This window comes from Erpetoichthys calabaricus, chromosome 8 (genome assembly GCF_900747795.2).
Source record: "Erpetoichthys calabaricus chromosome 8, fErpCal1.3, whole genome shotgun sequence".
Taxonomy (NCBI): domain Eukaryota; kingdom Metazoa; phylum Chordata; class Cladistia; order Polypteriformes; family Polypteridae; genus Erpetoichthys; species Erpetoichthys calabaricus.
Window position 1 is genome coordinate 80,223,598 of NC_041401.2, and position 16,626 is coordinate 80,240,223.

Below are 16,626 nucleotides of genomic sequence, written 5' to 3' on the forward strand. Positions count from 1 at the left end.
TATTGACGGTTTACTGTGAGAGTTAATGCAAGTTATGCAGATCAAACTGCAGAACATTTCTTGTGATATCCTCACTTGCTATGTTGTGTTTACGTTTTATCTAATTTTGACCGTTAATCCTCTGTGTTAAACATTTTTCCATTACAGCATGGTGGACACACTTTTAAACCACTTGCTGAAATCTATGAACAGCATGTCACTAAAGTGAATGAAGAAGTTGCTAAACTTCGTCGTCGGCTTATGGAACTGATCAGTTTAGTCCAGGAAGTGGTAAGCTTTGGGGGGGATAAAAAAAGTTTTCCAAACCAATGTAACATGCTGCGTGTCTTTTAACTTGTATTTATGTTTAAAGCCATAAGGTGGTCAAATGTGTTTAATAGCAGTCAAAAGTGGAAGCTCATTTCGTATCCATCTTTGAAATGGGAGAAAGTTCCTGCACCATTTTCATGAAAATACTAGTTCCACAAAAATGCTCTATATTTGTGAAAGCGGTCCACCAATTTCATGTAGTAGAAGAATAAATAAAAGCAAAAGATCTTTTGCAGAACCCCAGGAGCATTGCTAGTGGTAGGTGGCCTCTGGAATTAATGTTTACAGTGTAATTTAATAGGTGGAGCACCCCCGATATAACTTTTGCAGGTAGAAAAGCGATGTTAAGCTATGTCATGCCACAGTTGTTGGTCAAGTAAAATTCCTACTTGAGCACCCCTACTTACCTGGGGTCTACAAGCTTTGAAGGGCAATCATCCATATTACTAACCGAGAATGCTAAACCGGATGGACGCAGGGACATCCGGCCATGGGCAGTAGCCGCAAAAAGACGTACTGCGCAGGCGCAAGAAAGGGCCGCGAGAGGCGGATGAGGGGCCGCGAGAGGCGGACAAGACCACAGAAAAAAGGAGTGAGCAAAGAAAAAAGAGGACAAAGAAATGAGATGCCGCAAGCACAGAAAAAAGGAAAAGGCAAAGAAAAATGTAGTCAAAGGCAGGCACCGCACGAAACCCATTGCACACGAAACTAGCACACAAAAAAAAAAGAAGACGCTTGCGCACAACAGCAAGGCTCCCCCCCTACAGGCACCGGACGGGATACACACCAAGAGGGGGATTTAACAAGCCCCTGGAACACAAAAAAAAAGAACACAAAACCACCCCACACACCCTACAAGCAACGGACGGGACACACACAAAGAGGGGGATTCAACAAGCCCCTGGAACACAAAACGAAAGAAGACGCTCGCGCAACAACAATCCTCACCCACACCCACCCCCATCAATAAGAAGTGACACCCAAAGCCACATATCTAAAGGAAACGTCCATATTAAACATACGTCATCTCAAAACCTTCACACTAGACAGCATAGGTGGATCTCCTTAAAATAAAGCACTATTAACCGTTCAACTGGAGAAAAGGCTCCATATTAACAGTGAGTGCGATCCTCCTTATTACTTATCCATAATTCTGAGGAACAAACAAGTCATGCATACACGGTCACGGGTACAAAACGATTCGGATCGGATAACGGGACCAAACACACGAACATGAATGAAACCAAAAAAATACACGGCGGCGCATACAACGCGCTTCGGAAAATACGTGAGAAAAAATGTCTCGGATCAAAAAACGCAAAGCTCAAGTAACCCCGTTACAGAGACGTGCCCAAATGGACAGACACATTGAACGTAGACGCATACAGCGCGCGTCTCAAAGTGCTGCATCGAAACAACCACGATTTCAAAAGAAAGAGCTCGCGTCTCAGACATACAAAAAAGGGAGCAAAGCAACGCGCATATGACCGGCCAGAAAACAAGCAAGCAAGACTCCAAAAGCAGAAAGCTCAACTGACCGACATACAAAAACGGACAAGGCACGATACAAACAATGCACGACGTAGAGTGAAATGGACTTTGCGCAAAGCGGAGGCGGATCAATTAAAAATCAAAAATAGCGCGTCACAAATAATGGACATGCAACAACGCGGCACTCAAACACCACAAGCAAAACATGCCAGTCGCAGACATCAACGCCAGACGTCTGCTAAACGCTTACGCCAGTTGGCTGACAACGCTTTCAATAATGAGTCCACTATTGAGGAAAATTCATTGGGATTAATGAATGTCATTTGCAATCATTGTCATTCACTTAACTTCACAGAAGAAACAACTGGCAATACAAATAATGAATTTACATGTTGTTGTCAAAAGGGGCAGATTAGACTGCCTCCTTTACATTCATATCCTGAATATCTACAGAAGCTTCTAACTAACGATGTGCCTGAAAGTAAAAACTTTATGAACTGCATTAGATCCTACAATAGTTCATTTGCTTTTGCATCTACCGGAGTACATATCAGGCCACCAAAAGGCAATGGCCCATACTGCTTTCGCATATGTGGTTAACACAACGCACTATATTATGTCCAAAAAATATTAATGTTAATCACATTAATAACCAGGTCATTTCATTACTTCCTGGAGAGACATGGCTCTTTCTAAGCTCTGACAAAGTTGACTCTGATGACGACAATGAACATCTGAATTTCCCCTTAGAATATTTGAACACTATTAACCCGGACGGATGACCACAACACAACCTTACCCTTAAAAACGGAACAATAATCATGCTATTAAGAAACCTTAACACTAAACAGGGTTTATGCAATGGCACACGGTTAGTCGTCAACACCATAACACACGATGTTATTCAAGCAACAGTTCTTTCAGATTCACATGCTAACAATACTGTTCTCATTCTTGGAATTGACCTTACGAGTTCTGACCTAGAATTACCTTTTACATTGAAACACCGACAGTTCCCCATTAAACCTGCATTTGCCATGACCATCAACAAATCACAAGGACAAACCATGGACAAGGTTGGCATCTACCTCTCTGAACCCGTTTTTGGACATGGACAACTTTATGTTGCCTTCTCATGTGTTCGACGTTCATCTCACGTTAAAGTTAAAAATGATCCATGCCAAGGAAGACTCATTCAAAGACAAGACACCATCTTTACTACTAATGTTGTATACAAAGAAATATTCCAATAAAACATTACTCTATGCCAAACACTCTATTTTGTATTTATATAGGCATCATCCAAACCTGCACACTATTCTATATCTAATTCATACATCTCACTCTTTGTCATGCCCCAGCGCCAGGGGTTGGCGAGCGAAGCGAGCAGGGGGCGGAGCCCCCTAGTAGATTCAGAAAATAAAGGATATGGTGCTCCATCAGTGCATCTCTGCAAGCACATTTGGAATGTACAGTGCATCCGGAATGTATTCACAGCGCATCACTTTTTCCACATTTTGTTATGTTACAGCCTTATTCCAAAATGGATTAAATTCATTTTTTTCCTCAGAATTCTACACACAACACCCCATAATGGCAACGTGAAAAAAGTTTACTTGAGGTTTTTGCAAATTTATTAAAAATAAAAAAACTGAGAAATCACATGTACATAAGTATTCACAGCCTTTGCTCAATACTTTGTCGATGCACCTTTGGCAGCAATTACAGCCTCAAGTCTTTTTGAATATGATGCCACAAGCTTGGCACACCTATCCTTGGCCAGTTTTGCCCATTCCTCTTTGCAGCACCTCTCAAGCTCCATCAGGTTGGATGGGAAGCGTCGGTGCACAGCCATTTTAAGATCTCTCCAGAGATGTTCAATCGGATTCAAGTCTGGGCTCTGGCTGGGCCACTCAAGGACATTCACAGAGTTGTCCTGAAGCCACTCCTTTGATATCTTGGCTGTGTGCTTAGGGTCGTTGTCCTGCTGAAAGATGAACCGTCGCCCCAGTCTGAGGTCAAGAGCGCTCTGGAGCAGGTTTTCATCCAGGATGTCTCTGTACATTGCTGTAGTCATCTTTCCCTTCATCCTGACTAATGTCCCAGTCCCTGCCGCTGAAAAACATCCCCACCGCATGATGCTGCCACCACCATGCTTCACTGTAGGGATGGTATTGGCCTGGTGATGAGCGGTATCCTCTAAACGGGACGCCTGGCATTCACACCAAAGAGTTCAATCTTTGTCTCATCAGACCAAAGAATTTTCTTTCTCATGGTCTGAGAGTCCTTCAGATGCCTTTTGGCAAACTCCAGGCTGCCATGTGCCTTTTACTAAGGAGTGGCTTCCATCTGGCCACTCTACCATACAGGCCTGATTGGTGGATTGCTGCAGAGATGGTTGTCCTTCTGGAAGGTTCTCCTCTCTCCACAGAGGACCTCTGGAGCTCTGACAGAGTGACCATTGGGTTCTTGGTCACCTCCCTGAGTAAGGCCCTTCTCCCCCGATCGCTCAGTTTAGATGGCCGGCTAGCTCTAGGAAGAGTCCTGGTGGTTTCGAACTTCTTCCACTTACGGATGATGGAAGCCACTGTGCTCATTGGGACCTTCAAAGCAGCAGAAATTTCTCTGTAACCTTCCCCAGATTTGTGTCTCGAGACAATCCTGTCTCGGAAGTCTACAGACAATTCCTTTGACTTCATGCTTGGTTTGTGCTCTGACATGAATGGTCCACTGTGGGACCTTATATAGACAGGTGTGTGCCTTTCCAAATCATGTCCGATCAACTGAATTTACCACAGGTGGACTCCAATGAAGCTGCAGAAACATCTCAAGGATGATCAGGGGAAACAGTATGCACCTGAACTCAATTTTGAGCTTCATGGCAAAGGCTGTGAATACTTATTTTATGTACATGTGCTTTCTCAATTTTTTTATTTTTAATAAATTTGCAAAAATCTCAAGTAATCTTTTTTCACGTTGTCATTATGGGGTGTTGTGTGTAGAATTCTGAGGAAAAAAATGAATTTAATCCATTTTGGAATAAGGCTGTAACATAACAAAATGTGGAAAAAGTGATGCGCTGTGAATACTTTCCGGATGCACTGTATGTGGAAACTTGTACTTTTGTTTAGGAAACAACACCCAAAACTATCTCCTCCCTTTTTTTAAATGCTTTGGCACTGAACAAGGAGGAAAAACTATGTCTGAATATATTGGTGTTTGGTATTACCATACATTGGTTCACATAGTTTTATATTTCTGAACCTTTTGAATTTCATTATGAAGGGTTTTGCTGTAATGTGAACAAACTGATGATATCAAAAATGTATTTATATGTAATTCACGAAATTGTGTTTTTTTAGTTTTATGTCCAGTATAGTTCAATTTTGTTTTCTTCTCTTAAAGCACTGTTTCCACTGAACATTTTGGATTAAATATTAAAGAATAAGATCATGAACAAGTCCTCTAATTAATTAAATGACATGTTCTGTTAACTTCAGTAGTTACTTCTAATTTAAAAGTTGTTTTCAAAACCGTTTCTGTCTCTGATTATATTTGAAATAGCAATGGTGGTTGTTCTGGTAGGATCAACAGTAAGGAAAATATTTGTTAATTTGTATTTGACATCATAGTAAATTCTTTATTCTGAAACATTTTGATGAGAGATTTTACAAAATTGAGTTTGTGGGTTTTCAACTTTTAGGGTTCTTACATTTAGTAATTAAAAGAATTTTTTAAATTTTAAAGTATTTTAACCACTATGTATTATCATTTTAAGTTCATAGCAAAGGGCCAGAATAGCTGTGGCAGACTCCTTTGGCAGACTCCTTTCCTAGAATATTTGGAAAGAGAAAAAGCAGATCAGATTTGTCCTTTCTTAAAACCATTTTTAATTAGCAAGAGCTTGGAAGAACTGAAGTCCTTTTAGTGACAATATCTTGGAATTGTTTCTAAGAATTACCTGCTCGAAATAGGTCTGCTTACTTCAGTCATAAAGTTTTTGTGAGAGGCAAAAAGAACTTTTGATATTTTTTTATTGCAGTTTGTAGAGATGTGGGTATCCACAACACACGCTGTCCTGTTTTGTGAATGTTCCCTTGATCATTAAGCTACCCATCATCTGTTATCTGTACATTTCTTTGATGTTTACACTCTGGTTTTGTAAGCTTTGAAGTCTCTATCACATTCCCTCCGATGAAAACTCCAGGCAACACAAGTTCATTTCACTGGTTCAAATGTCCAGTTACAAAGTGCAATAAGCTAGTAATATTGTCTCTTACAAGGCAGGAGTTTATAAAATGAATGGATCAATGTGTTTGTTCTAGTTTAGCACAATAGGCTTCCTTTACCCTTTTTGTTTCTTTTTCTTAACAGTTTACTGCCTTCATTTGAGAAATCATTTTTTTAAATAAAGAAAACTGTCAAAAGGCATTGTGTTGTAAACAGGAAGTGATATATATATATATATATATATATATATATATATATATTTTTTTTTTCAGTTTTATTTGCGTGCTCATTACTAAACAGTTTCATTTTTATTAATAAAAAGGAAACGAGTGCAGTATATAAAGAAGTTTAGAAATTCTGAATAATATACACTTTTGCTAAATTCTTTACAAAAATGATTTGGACATTATCAGCTGAACTCCCCTAGTGCAGATTCAGTTTTGATGATGCATAATATCTGCAATTGACTGCTGCACTATCTGGGGCTCTTGTCACTATTGTGTCCAGTGCTGCTAGGATAGACTTTCACCAAACACCTGCACCCATGAATAATGTTTGTTTTCTTAAGCTTACTTAATCCAGCTGTCTTAAAATTTATTTATTTAATAAAAGAAGCCTGATGTATTATGAAATTGATAAATTCTTTTTTTTTTTCTTTTTTTTGCTAGGCTATAATATTATTTGAGAGCTTCCTTCCACCCATTTTCCTAACCCAGTTATGCAGGACAGGGCCAATATGAGAGCCAGTCCCAGCAGTCAGTGGGAACAAGGCAGGAACCACACCTGGACAAGGTTCCTGCCCATCACTGGGCGACCATGCATGTTAATGCATACCCTAGGGCAAATTCAACAACGCCGATTTGCTTAACCTGCATTTCTTTAGACTGGCAGGAAACCGGAGCACCCAATAGAAATCCATGTGGACACGAGAACCTGCAAACTCCACGCAGGGAGCAGGTGGGGTGTAAATCCTGGTCGTCCTGTTGTGAGGCAGCAGCACTACTGCTGTGCTGCCCTGAGAACATTTTTTATAATCAACTTAACTAGCAAAAACTGGATCAGCATTTTAAAAGTATACTTGCTTTAATTGATTTTTTGGTGCCATGTAATGCGACCCAAGTTTTAATGGTATTCTTTATATCGTATGCCATTAAAATGTATGTCTTATATGTGGTAATCTGTACCAACATCTAATTTGGAGTGCTTCAGCACCAATTGCAAAATTCTCAAGACATATAAAAACTATAAAAAGCTAGTCATTTTCTTTAACTAGTAAATTTAGTAAGCAAACTTGTATATTGCAAACAATATAGGTAAAGCATGAAAGCCTGTTGTCTTGGAGTTCACAAAGCAGGGATCATATCGAGAAATGCTGCAATACTGTTGCTGTTCTATTTCTGGTATTGGTTTATAACTATGCAGTTTCTCTGCTTTTAAGCATCAACATACAGAGGTTGTTTGGCAAAGGGCAAATACAGGTGCTGGTCATAAAATTAGAATATCATGACAAAGTTGATTTATTTCAGTAATTCCATTCAAAAAGTGAAACTTGTATATTAGATTCATTCATTGCACACAGACTGATGTATTTCAAATGTTTATTTCTTTTAATGTTGATGATTATAACTGATAACTAATGAAAGTCCCAAATTCAGTATCTCGGAAAATTAGAATATTGTGAAAAGGTTCAATATTGAAGACACCTGGTGCCACACTCTAATCAGCTAATTAACTCAAAACACCTGCAAAAGCCTTTAAATGGTCTCTCAGTCTAGTTCTGTAGGCTACACAATCATGGGGAAGACTGCTGACTTGACGGTTGTCCAAAAGACGACCATTGACACCTTGCACAAGGAGGGCAAGACACAATAGGTCATTGCTAAAGAGGTTGGCTGTTCACAGAGCTCTGTGTCCAAGCACATTAATAGAGCGGCAAAGGGAAGGACAAGATGTGGTAGAAAAAAGTGTACAAGCAATTAGGATAACCGCACCCTGGAGAGAATTGTGAAACAAAACCCATTCAAAAATGTGGGGGAGATTCACAAAGAGTGGACTGCAGCTGGAGTCAGTGCTTCAAGAACCACCACGCACAGACGTATGCAAGACCTGGGTTTCAGCTTTCGCATTCCTTGTGTCCAGCCACTCTTGAACAAGCGATAGCGTCAGAAGCGTCTCGCCATTGGACTGCTGCTGAGTGGTCCAAACTTATGTTCTCTGATGAAAGTAAATTTTGCATTTCCTTTGGAAATCAAGGTCCCAGAGTCTGGAGGAAGAGAGGAGAGGCACAGAATCCATGTTGCGTGAGGTCCACTGTAAAGTTTCCACAGTTAGTGATGGTTTGGGGTGCCATGTCATCTGCTGGTGTTGGTCCATTGTGTTTTCTGAGGTCCAAGGTCAACGCAGCCGTCTACCAGGAAGTTGTAGAGCACTTCATGCTTCCTGCTGCTGACGAACTTAATGGAGATGCAGATTTCATTTTCCAAAAGTGCCAAAGCTACCAGTACCTGGTTTAAGGACCATGATATCCCTGTTCTTGATTGGCCAGCAAACTCGCCTGACCTTAACCCCATAGAAAATCTATGGGGTATTGTGAAGAGGAAGATGCAATACGCCAGACCCAACAATTCAGAAGAGTTGAAGGCCACTATCAGAGCAACATGGGCTCTCATAACACCTGAGCAGTGCCACAGACTGATCGACTCCATGCCACGCCGCATTGCTGCAGTAATCCAGGCCAAAGGAGCCCCAACTAAATACTGAGTGCTGTACATGCTCATACTTTTCATGTTCATACCTTTCAGTTGGCCAACATTTCTAAAAATCCTTTTTTTGCATTGGTCTTAATTGATATTCTAATTTTCCGAGATACTGAATTTGGGACTTTCAATAGTTGTCAGTTATAATCATCAACATTAAAAGAAATAAACATTTGAAATACATCAGTTTATGTGTAATGAATGAATCTAATATACAAGTTTCACTTTTTGAATGGAATTACTGAAATAAATCAACTTTGTCATGATATTCTAATTTTATGACCAGCACCTGTAGTGTTCGGGTATGTTAAAATGTATAATCTAAAAGTTCAAAATAACCATCTTCTAGCAAGCCTGCTATACTATTTTAAAATACTTTCTTTTTATAAAGAAACAGGATCATGCAGTTTCTCTTTTTTTCTGGCAGATCATTCCAGAAATAACTGCCACTTAGTATCAATAGATATAAAGCTTTTGGGCATTGACAGATCTATAATTGTATTGTAGACCCTAAGGCATGATCTAGTACAGTGGTTCTCAAACTGTGGGGCGAGCCCCCCTAGGGGGGTGCGAAGTAACAAAAAGGGGGGCGCAAAAATGTGAAAAAAGAAAACAACAATCAAAAATATGAAAAATACATCTATTGAAGCCAAAAAAAATTAACTTAAACTACACTCTGATAGCGGCACGGTGGCGCAGTGGGTAGCGCTGCTGCCTCGCAGTTGGGAGACCTGGGGACCTGGGTTCGCTTCCCGGGTCCTCCCTGCGTGGAGTTTGCATGTTCTCCCCATGTCTGCGTGGGTTTCCTCCGGGCGCTCCGGTTTCCTCCCACAGTCCAAAAACATGCAGGTTAGGTGGATTGGCGATTCTAAATTGGCCCTAGTGTGTGCTTGGTGTGTGGGTGTGTTTGAGTGTGTCCTGCGGTGGGTTGGCACCCTGCCCGGGATTGTTTCCTGCCTTGTGCCCTGTGTTGGCTGGGATTGGCTCCGGCAGACCCCCGTGACCCTGTGTTCGGATTCAGCGGGTTGGAAAATGGATGGATGGATGGATACACTCTGATACTAGAAAAATAAATATAGAGTTAGATAAATGTCGATAAAAGTTACGTAGGTATAATAAAATATGTATCTATGATATATCATTAATTTAAAAAGAACAAATTGTTATTAGTGGGCTCCTTTCAAAAAAAATGTTACATGCGGTAAGAGGTGTTTTTAAAAAAAAAAAAAAAAAAAAAGCTTTGAGCATGCATTTCAGTTTTTAATTTTTATCCATTACATAGTTGTAGGAAGCCAAAACCTATTCTTGCAGCATTTAAAGGAATCCGCCCAGGAAGGGGTGCAGGTCTAGTATAGGGAACATTAAAATGGTTATAACACATTTCTTCTCTCTAGGCCAGTATAGATTCTTCAGTTAGAATTTGATTCAGATCATAGCTGGACGCAAATATGTTGTATCACTGTATGGAAAACTTGCATGCATTTACTTTTGATTTGAAAATCTAATGTTAAATGCAAATCGCAAGAGTTTAAAAAAAAAAACAAAAAAACAAAAAAAAAAAAAAAAAAAAAACTTTCTACTCCTATTACAGTTTCATGAAGAGTGTTCTAGTGTTCTGTAATGCACTGCATAAAGGTTTTTTGTCTCTGCTTTTTTTTTTTTTTTTAAACTTAAAAATGGGTACTTTATTATTTTTATGTAACTCCCAGCTTTTTCAATTAACTGCAAATTTTTTCTTGAATTTTAATCTTTAGACATATTTGAAAAGTACACGAACTTAATAATAAATAATTCTTTGCATTTTTATATAGCGCTTTTCTCACTACTCAAAGCGCTCAGCAATTGCAGGTTAAGGGCCCAACAGAGCAGAGTCCCTTTTGGCATTTACGGATTCGAACTGGCAACCTTCCGATTGCCAGTGCAGATCCCTAGCCTCAGAGCCACCACTCCGCCAACTTGTATGTAATGTGTTGCTACATCAGTTCTTTAACTCTGTATGTCATTTTCCCAAGATTTGTGTTTAAAAGATACTTTCAAACCTATGCTCTGTCAATTCTGTTTTTTCTTTGCTCCTTGTTTGGCATACCTTCTTTCATGGGAAAGTATTTTGTACTGACTTCGTCATTTTGTGTTTTTTAATGTAGTAGTATTATTAAATAAATAGTATGGTATTGTCTTAAATTTGTAGTTATGCAAGGTGTGAAGATTTGGATGATCAAGGCAATAAGATGTATTTGTTAACTTTGATAATTTTGCAGAGCTGGAGGTGGAAAATGCGTATAATACTTCTAAACATAAACTTTTTATCTGTCTACAGGAACGAAATGTGGAAGCAGTACGAGGGGCAAAGGATGAGCGAGTGAGAGAAATCCGTAATGCAGTGGAGATGATGATTGCTCGACTTGATAATCAGCTAAAAAATAAGCTTATTACTCTCATGGGTAAGCACGTACAGCCAATTGGTAATTGTGATGTCTGTAAACATATTGTCAGGAGAGTAAAATGAAGTCCTTTGGAAAAACACTTTTCTGTAGAAGCAGCTGAATGCATTAGTGCACTTTGGAACTTGCTTTGAGTTTATGTGAATTTTAGGTATTCTGCAAATGATCTGATGAATTTCTAATTTATAATAATTTAAACAGAAATGTGCACAACTTATCAAATTTATTTCAAAACTGAGTTTCTAAAACAATATTAGTGCCTGTTTAAGGTGCTATGTAATGTGCCAATGTATTTACAACTCTGCAGACAAAGCTAGGAGAGCTTAAATGGTATGACCCCTGAGCTCCCTGAAGAGAGCACCAAACATTTATTAAAATAACCCCTGCTCCAAATATCTATTATAAGGCACAGAGATACAGAACATATTATGGTAATTCTTTATTTTATTGGATGTTTAAAGCCTCCTGTGTTTGTTTTTTGTATTCTCCTCATTAAAGAAGTATGTAATGGATTGATGTATTTTAAAGGAACAACAAAAATATGATGAATGTTTGTTACCAGTAACATTTAATCCCAGATCGGGGGTGTGGTGTTGGGGGAGACACATAACAATTTCCTGCTCTTACGACTAAATGACCATTTGCCTCTTCTTTTTTTTTTTTTTTTTTAACTTCAGAAAAGAGTAGGGCTTGCTTTCTGATACTAGAGTGGGAATAATTTGAGGTAGCTAGCTGTACAGAACACACACCCTGTTGCATATATGGTGGCAGCTTTTATTAATTTAGTGCTATTTCCTAAATTGAAGGAGTTCTTTTCCCCTTATATTAAATGCTGCAAAAATGTTTTCAAAATAATTGTTATTTGTATCCTAAATTATTCCAAATCACATACTAAAGTGCTACCTGATGAGCTGCTCCTAATGAAATAAAAATTCACCAGGATGCTTTATGGATTTTTTTTTTTTTTTTTTTGGTCCAATTTAGTGGTGCTGTGTACATGTTAATGTACGGTTTTAAAGTACACAATGACAACTAGAGCACATCATAGAAATAGTATCACTATCTTGAATTAACCAGATCATCCCTGGCTTTGTTGTTTTTCAAGTCGTGGTTAGATAGTTCACTTTTTTCATGCTAATAGTTTTTTGGTTTTTTTTTTTCGTTCTTTATTTTGCCTTGCGTGGTTTCTTGTATTAGGAATTTGTTAGTTTTCGCAAACCCCTTGGGGACAGAGCACAGGGTCAGCCATTGTACAGCGCCCCTGGTGCAGTTGCAGGTTAAGGGCCTTGCTCAAGGGCCCAGAATAGTAGGATCTCTTTTGGTAGTAACAGGGATTCAAACCGGCAACCTTCCGGATACCAGCGCAAATCCTTAGCCTCAGAGCCGCCATTCCTCCCTTAGATCAGTATATGAAAGATCTCAAAAATATACAAACTATGTTTTAAATATTAGCTTCTAAATTTTTAACGTTTCATATTATCCAACTTCAGCACATTTTCATATTAAATTTTTGCGCTGGCCCCTTAAACATTTATTTTTGTTCCTATCTCTTTGTTGAAAATGATAGCCAGATTGTGGGTTCAACCTTTCAGTCTACATGATTCTGTTCTTGGTAATGGATGTTTATATTGCTAATATGTATTGGTGTCCAAAGTGCATTCAGGTTGACCTCTGTAGATTGCATAATCTATTATCGGCAAAAATCATACTGTGTAAAATTTCCTTCTATAGGACAGAAAACTTCTCTGACACAAGAAACTGAGCTGCTGGAATCTTTACTACAAGAGGTGGAACATCAGGTACTTTGAGAGGCTTGCATAACTCTGGTTTAATGTTGTGTGTTCTTGATCCACAACATGTTATGTTCAGTTGAACATTTATTTATTTTGCTAAAGAGCATAACTTACTGTGTTCTGGTCTACAGGAGGATTTTCTCTGAAATATTTTAAAATTATAGTGTCGAAGTAAACACAGTTGTGGTTTTACTTGGTATTACAATGTTGATTTTTATCATATGAACTTTTTATATGAACTAGTGTTGTATGTAAAGTACTGCTGGTGTGAAGTGAATGTAGATTTGTCTGTGGAGAAAATATGGAAAGTAATGCACTAAAGTGCGTCTTTGTTAAAGGAGTTCTAAAATGACATCTATCTTTACAGAAACATAAAACCATGATTTATATCTTTTGCCAGAATACCACCATGCGAGTTGCTTAATTAAGTGTATGTTACCAGGGTGACAGTGGCTCTATGTCTTCACACTTCTTTGGGCACAAACAGTTTCCGGAGTTCTGCCAAAGTGACACTTTTTTGTCTAACAGAATCTGTTAACTTTTAAGTATTTGAAAACCTTTTAACTTTAATAATTAAAAAAAAAAGGCAAACTGCAGCAGAATAGCAAACATTCAGATTAAGCCTTTAGCTATTGTCATGGGTTGTTTTTTTTGCCCCTTCCGTGTAAAGGAACTTAAAAATGTGGCTTTCCCTTGTGAAAGAAAAATGTTAATGTATTAAACAATTTTCACTAAGAAATGCTTCACTGACATTTTAATGTCCATCTCTCCACAGTTGAGATCCTGCAGTAAGAGTGAACTGATATGCAAAAGTCCTGAGATTCTTCTGATGTTTCAGCAGGTGCACCGTAAACCCATGGCCTCCTTTGTAACAACACCAGTGCCTCCTGATTTTACAAGGTAAACCGTATAAGCTGGTGGCAGTCTGTTGTTGCCGTGTGTAGTATTGGGTATTTTTATTTTAGGATAATTTTGACTTCTAATAAAAAATCTCTAGAATGTTTCTATGTACAGATCCATCTGTAGATGAAACATTTAAGAAGAGTGAGCTTGGTTGTAATAAGAAATTGTTTCAGATTTCTTTTCCAGTGCTCCCCCAGGTGTGGGTTTTATTTATTTTTTGCATACTTCAAACTTCTAACAGCAGTTATAATCTGGTCTATGAAAGCTGGCACATTAGGAATTCTACCTGTGGAACTAGGCACTGAATAATTTTGAGCTGGACAGCCTAATATTGTTGTCGTCAATTTGCAGGGTAGATGTTTGAAGGGATTTTTATTTTTTGATTACTGTTGTTATGAGAACTCTGAAATTTGTATAGTTCAATATTAATAACTAGCATGCCGCATAATTTATTGATGGATGAACACTTCCTGAAAGACAGTTGTCCAAATGGGGTGGGTTTGAGGATACGACAGTGAGTGAATGAAAAGATGGAACTCTGGAGAGAGCAACATACAATTGTCCGTGACTGAAAACTGGTTTTGGCAGATACAGGCATATCTTTTTGAAAGTTTGTCCCTGCGCCTTATTAATTGTCATTGCAAAGGCCAATCTAACAGGAAATTGTCTGCGTGCAAAAGTAAAAGGCAAATTTGAATCTGATGGGGTCAGGGAAATCCGGGGAATATGAACAGTTTGTGAGGTAGCAGCTGTGATTGTTTTACACTCTAGTACATTGTGGTGAATGCTGGTAACAGTCAGTCTAGTGCCTTTACAGAGACTTCTTGCTGGCGTGAGGTTTCTGAGAAGCATGACGACTGAACCAATTTTAAGTTTGAGTTTATGCGGAGGCATACCAGTGGGAGTAAGACTGCTAAGAAATTCTTCGGGGAATGAAAGTTGATGTGTGGGATTGTCTGTGACGATGGAGTCAACGCTGGTGAAAGTTACTTCGTTGGTAGGGATAAGTTTCAGTACCTGTTTATTAAGGTGTAGCGAGTCTTCGTTGGTGACGCTTAATATAGCTCGCGTACTGAGTTGTTCCGGAGTCACAGTTGAGAAGTCGAGGATGTCGCCACATTGTTTTCATTTCTGATCCCGTTCAACAACTATGTGAAGGTACTGTTGCAGGTGTTCTGTTTTTCCTGTCTTGTGAAATCTTGTTTGTGAGGAAGAGCGGTCATATTTGTCGTCAGTGTAAGTACATGCATGTGACGCCACAAAGGTTGCTTGTTAATGCAACCGGCGACAGTAGGTGCCATAGTTGCAGGGCGGGGCTGTGTCGTGCGTACCCCATGACACGGGAGGAGGGTTAGAGTTGGTGGGCGGGGCTCTGTCTTGCGTGCGTGCGTGCATATCCCATGGTCGGGTGACTTGGTGGATTATATATAGAAAAGCAGCCGGAACTGAAAAGAACAATGAAAAGTCAACGTGGCTCAGAGGTTCATGTGGACTGTAGCAGAGACAAAAGCGACTGAGGCGGTGTTTGGTGAGGTGTTGCGTGCTGGCACATGAGGCTCTGTCGTGCCTATCCCATGACGCTGGAGGAGGGTTAGAGTTGGCGGGTGGGGCTCTGGCATGCGTACCCCATGACGCGGGAGGGGATTAGAGCTGGCGGGCGGGGCTCTGTCGTGCGTGTGTGTATCCCATGGTCGGGTGACTTGGTGGATTATATATAGAAAAGCAGCCGGAACCGAAAAGAACAATGAAAAGTCAACGTGGCTCAGAGGTGCATATGGACTGTAGCAGAGACGAAAGCGACTGAGGCGGTGTTTGGTGAGGTGCTGCGTGCCTCAAGAGCGAGGGTGGACTCAGGAGAAGGGTTAGAGTTGGTGGGCGGGGCTCTGTCATGCGTATCCCATGGTCTTAGAGTTGGTGTGCAGGGCTCTGTGAATTGGCGGGCATGGCCCTGTTGTGTGTATCCCATGGTCTCTGTCTTGCGTGCGTCTTGCTTGCCATGGACTTAGTGAATTATATATATAAAATATTAATATATAATTGTCATCAAGATAATAGTATTTGTAACTAAAACTTGTTCTTAATTATTCCCGCATTTTGAAAAGAAGCTCTTTGGAAGACCTTTTTATTGGGGGAGAAAAAAATTAAGTTTCATCCACTGCATTATGTAAAATACCATCACAATTGATCTTAATGTTGATCTGAATGCCTTTGGCACTGATTTACACTAGTTTCTTGAAACACAAATATCTTTGAACCATAACATCCTGTTTCAAAGGTGGTTCTTTTGTTTTTCTTTTTGACTTTACCATCCAAAAATTAGATAAACTCTGAATTAGGGTAAGGCACCCTAATTTGGGGTGTTCATAAATAAAATGTAACGATTTACTTCATGATGTTTAAAGTCTAAATGTTTGCAATTATTTATAATCTTCCACCCTTTATTAGAGGGCTTTGTAGCTAGTTAAAGGACCAAAAGTAACCTATCACTGACCTTGAGATAGTCTTAGACAATACCCCACGTGTTTGTTTGAAATTTGACATGAATGTATGTTTCCTTATTGTGTTAGCTTTACAATTGTTGTTTGGTACAAGATGTACCCAGATTGCTGTGAATTGCTTATAATCAATCCTTTTGCCAATGAACATAGACCTAAACACTTTGTTTTTTTTTTTTTTTATTATTTTATTTCTTTCTTCTTCCAA

The 16,626-nt window shown here is 39.2% G+C and overlaps 1 protein-coding gene across 4 annotated transcripts in view; it reads left to right on the forward strand.

Annotated features, from left to right (window-relative positions):
- Positions 1-16,626, forward strand: part of trim37 (tripartite motif containing 37) — a 65,623-nt gene that overhangs the window by 12,583 nt on the left and 36,414 nt on the right. For all 4 annotated transcript variants that reach the window (XM_028806953.2, XM_028806954.2, XM_028806956.2 and 1 more), the window contains exons 7-10: positions 148-270; positions 11,104-11,227; positions 12,959-13,026; positions 13,796-13,920. In XM_028806953.2, coding sequence (XP_028662786.1) covers positions 148-270; positions 11,104-11,227; positions 12,959-13,026; positions 13,796-13,920 — 440 coding nt within the window. The remainder of the gene's footprint in view (positions 1-147; positions 271-11,103; positions 11,228-12,958; positions 13,027-13,795; positions 13,921-16,626) is intronic.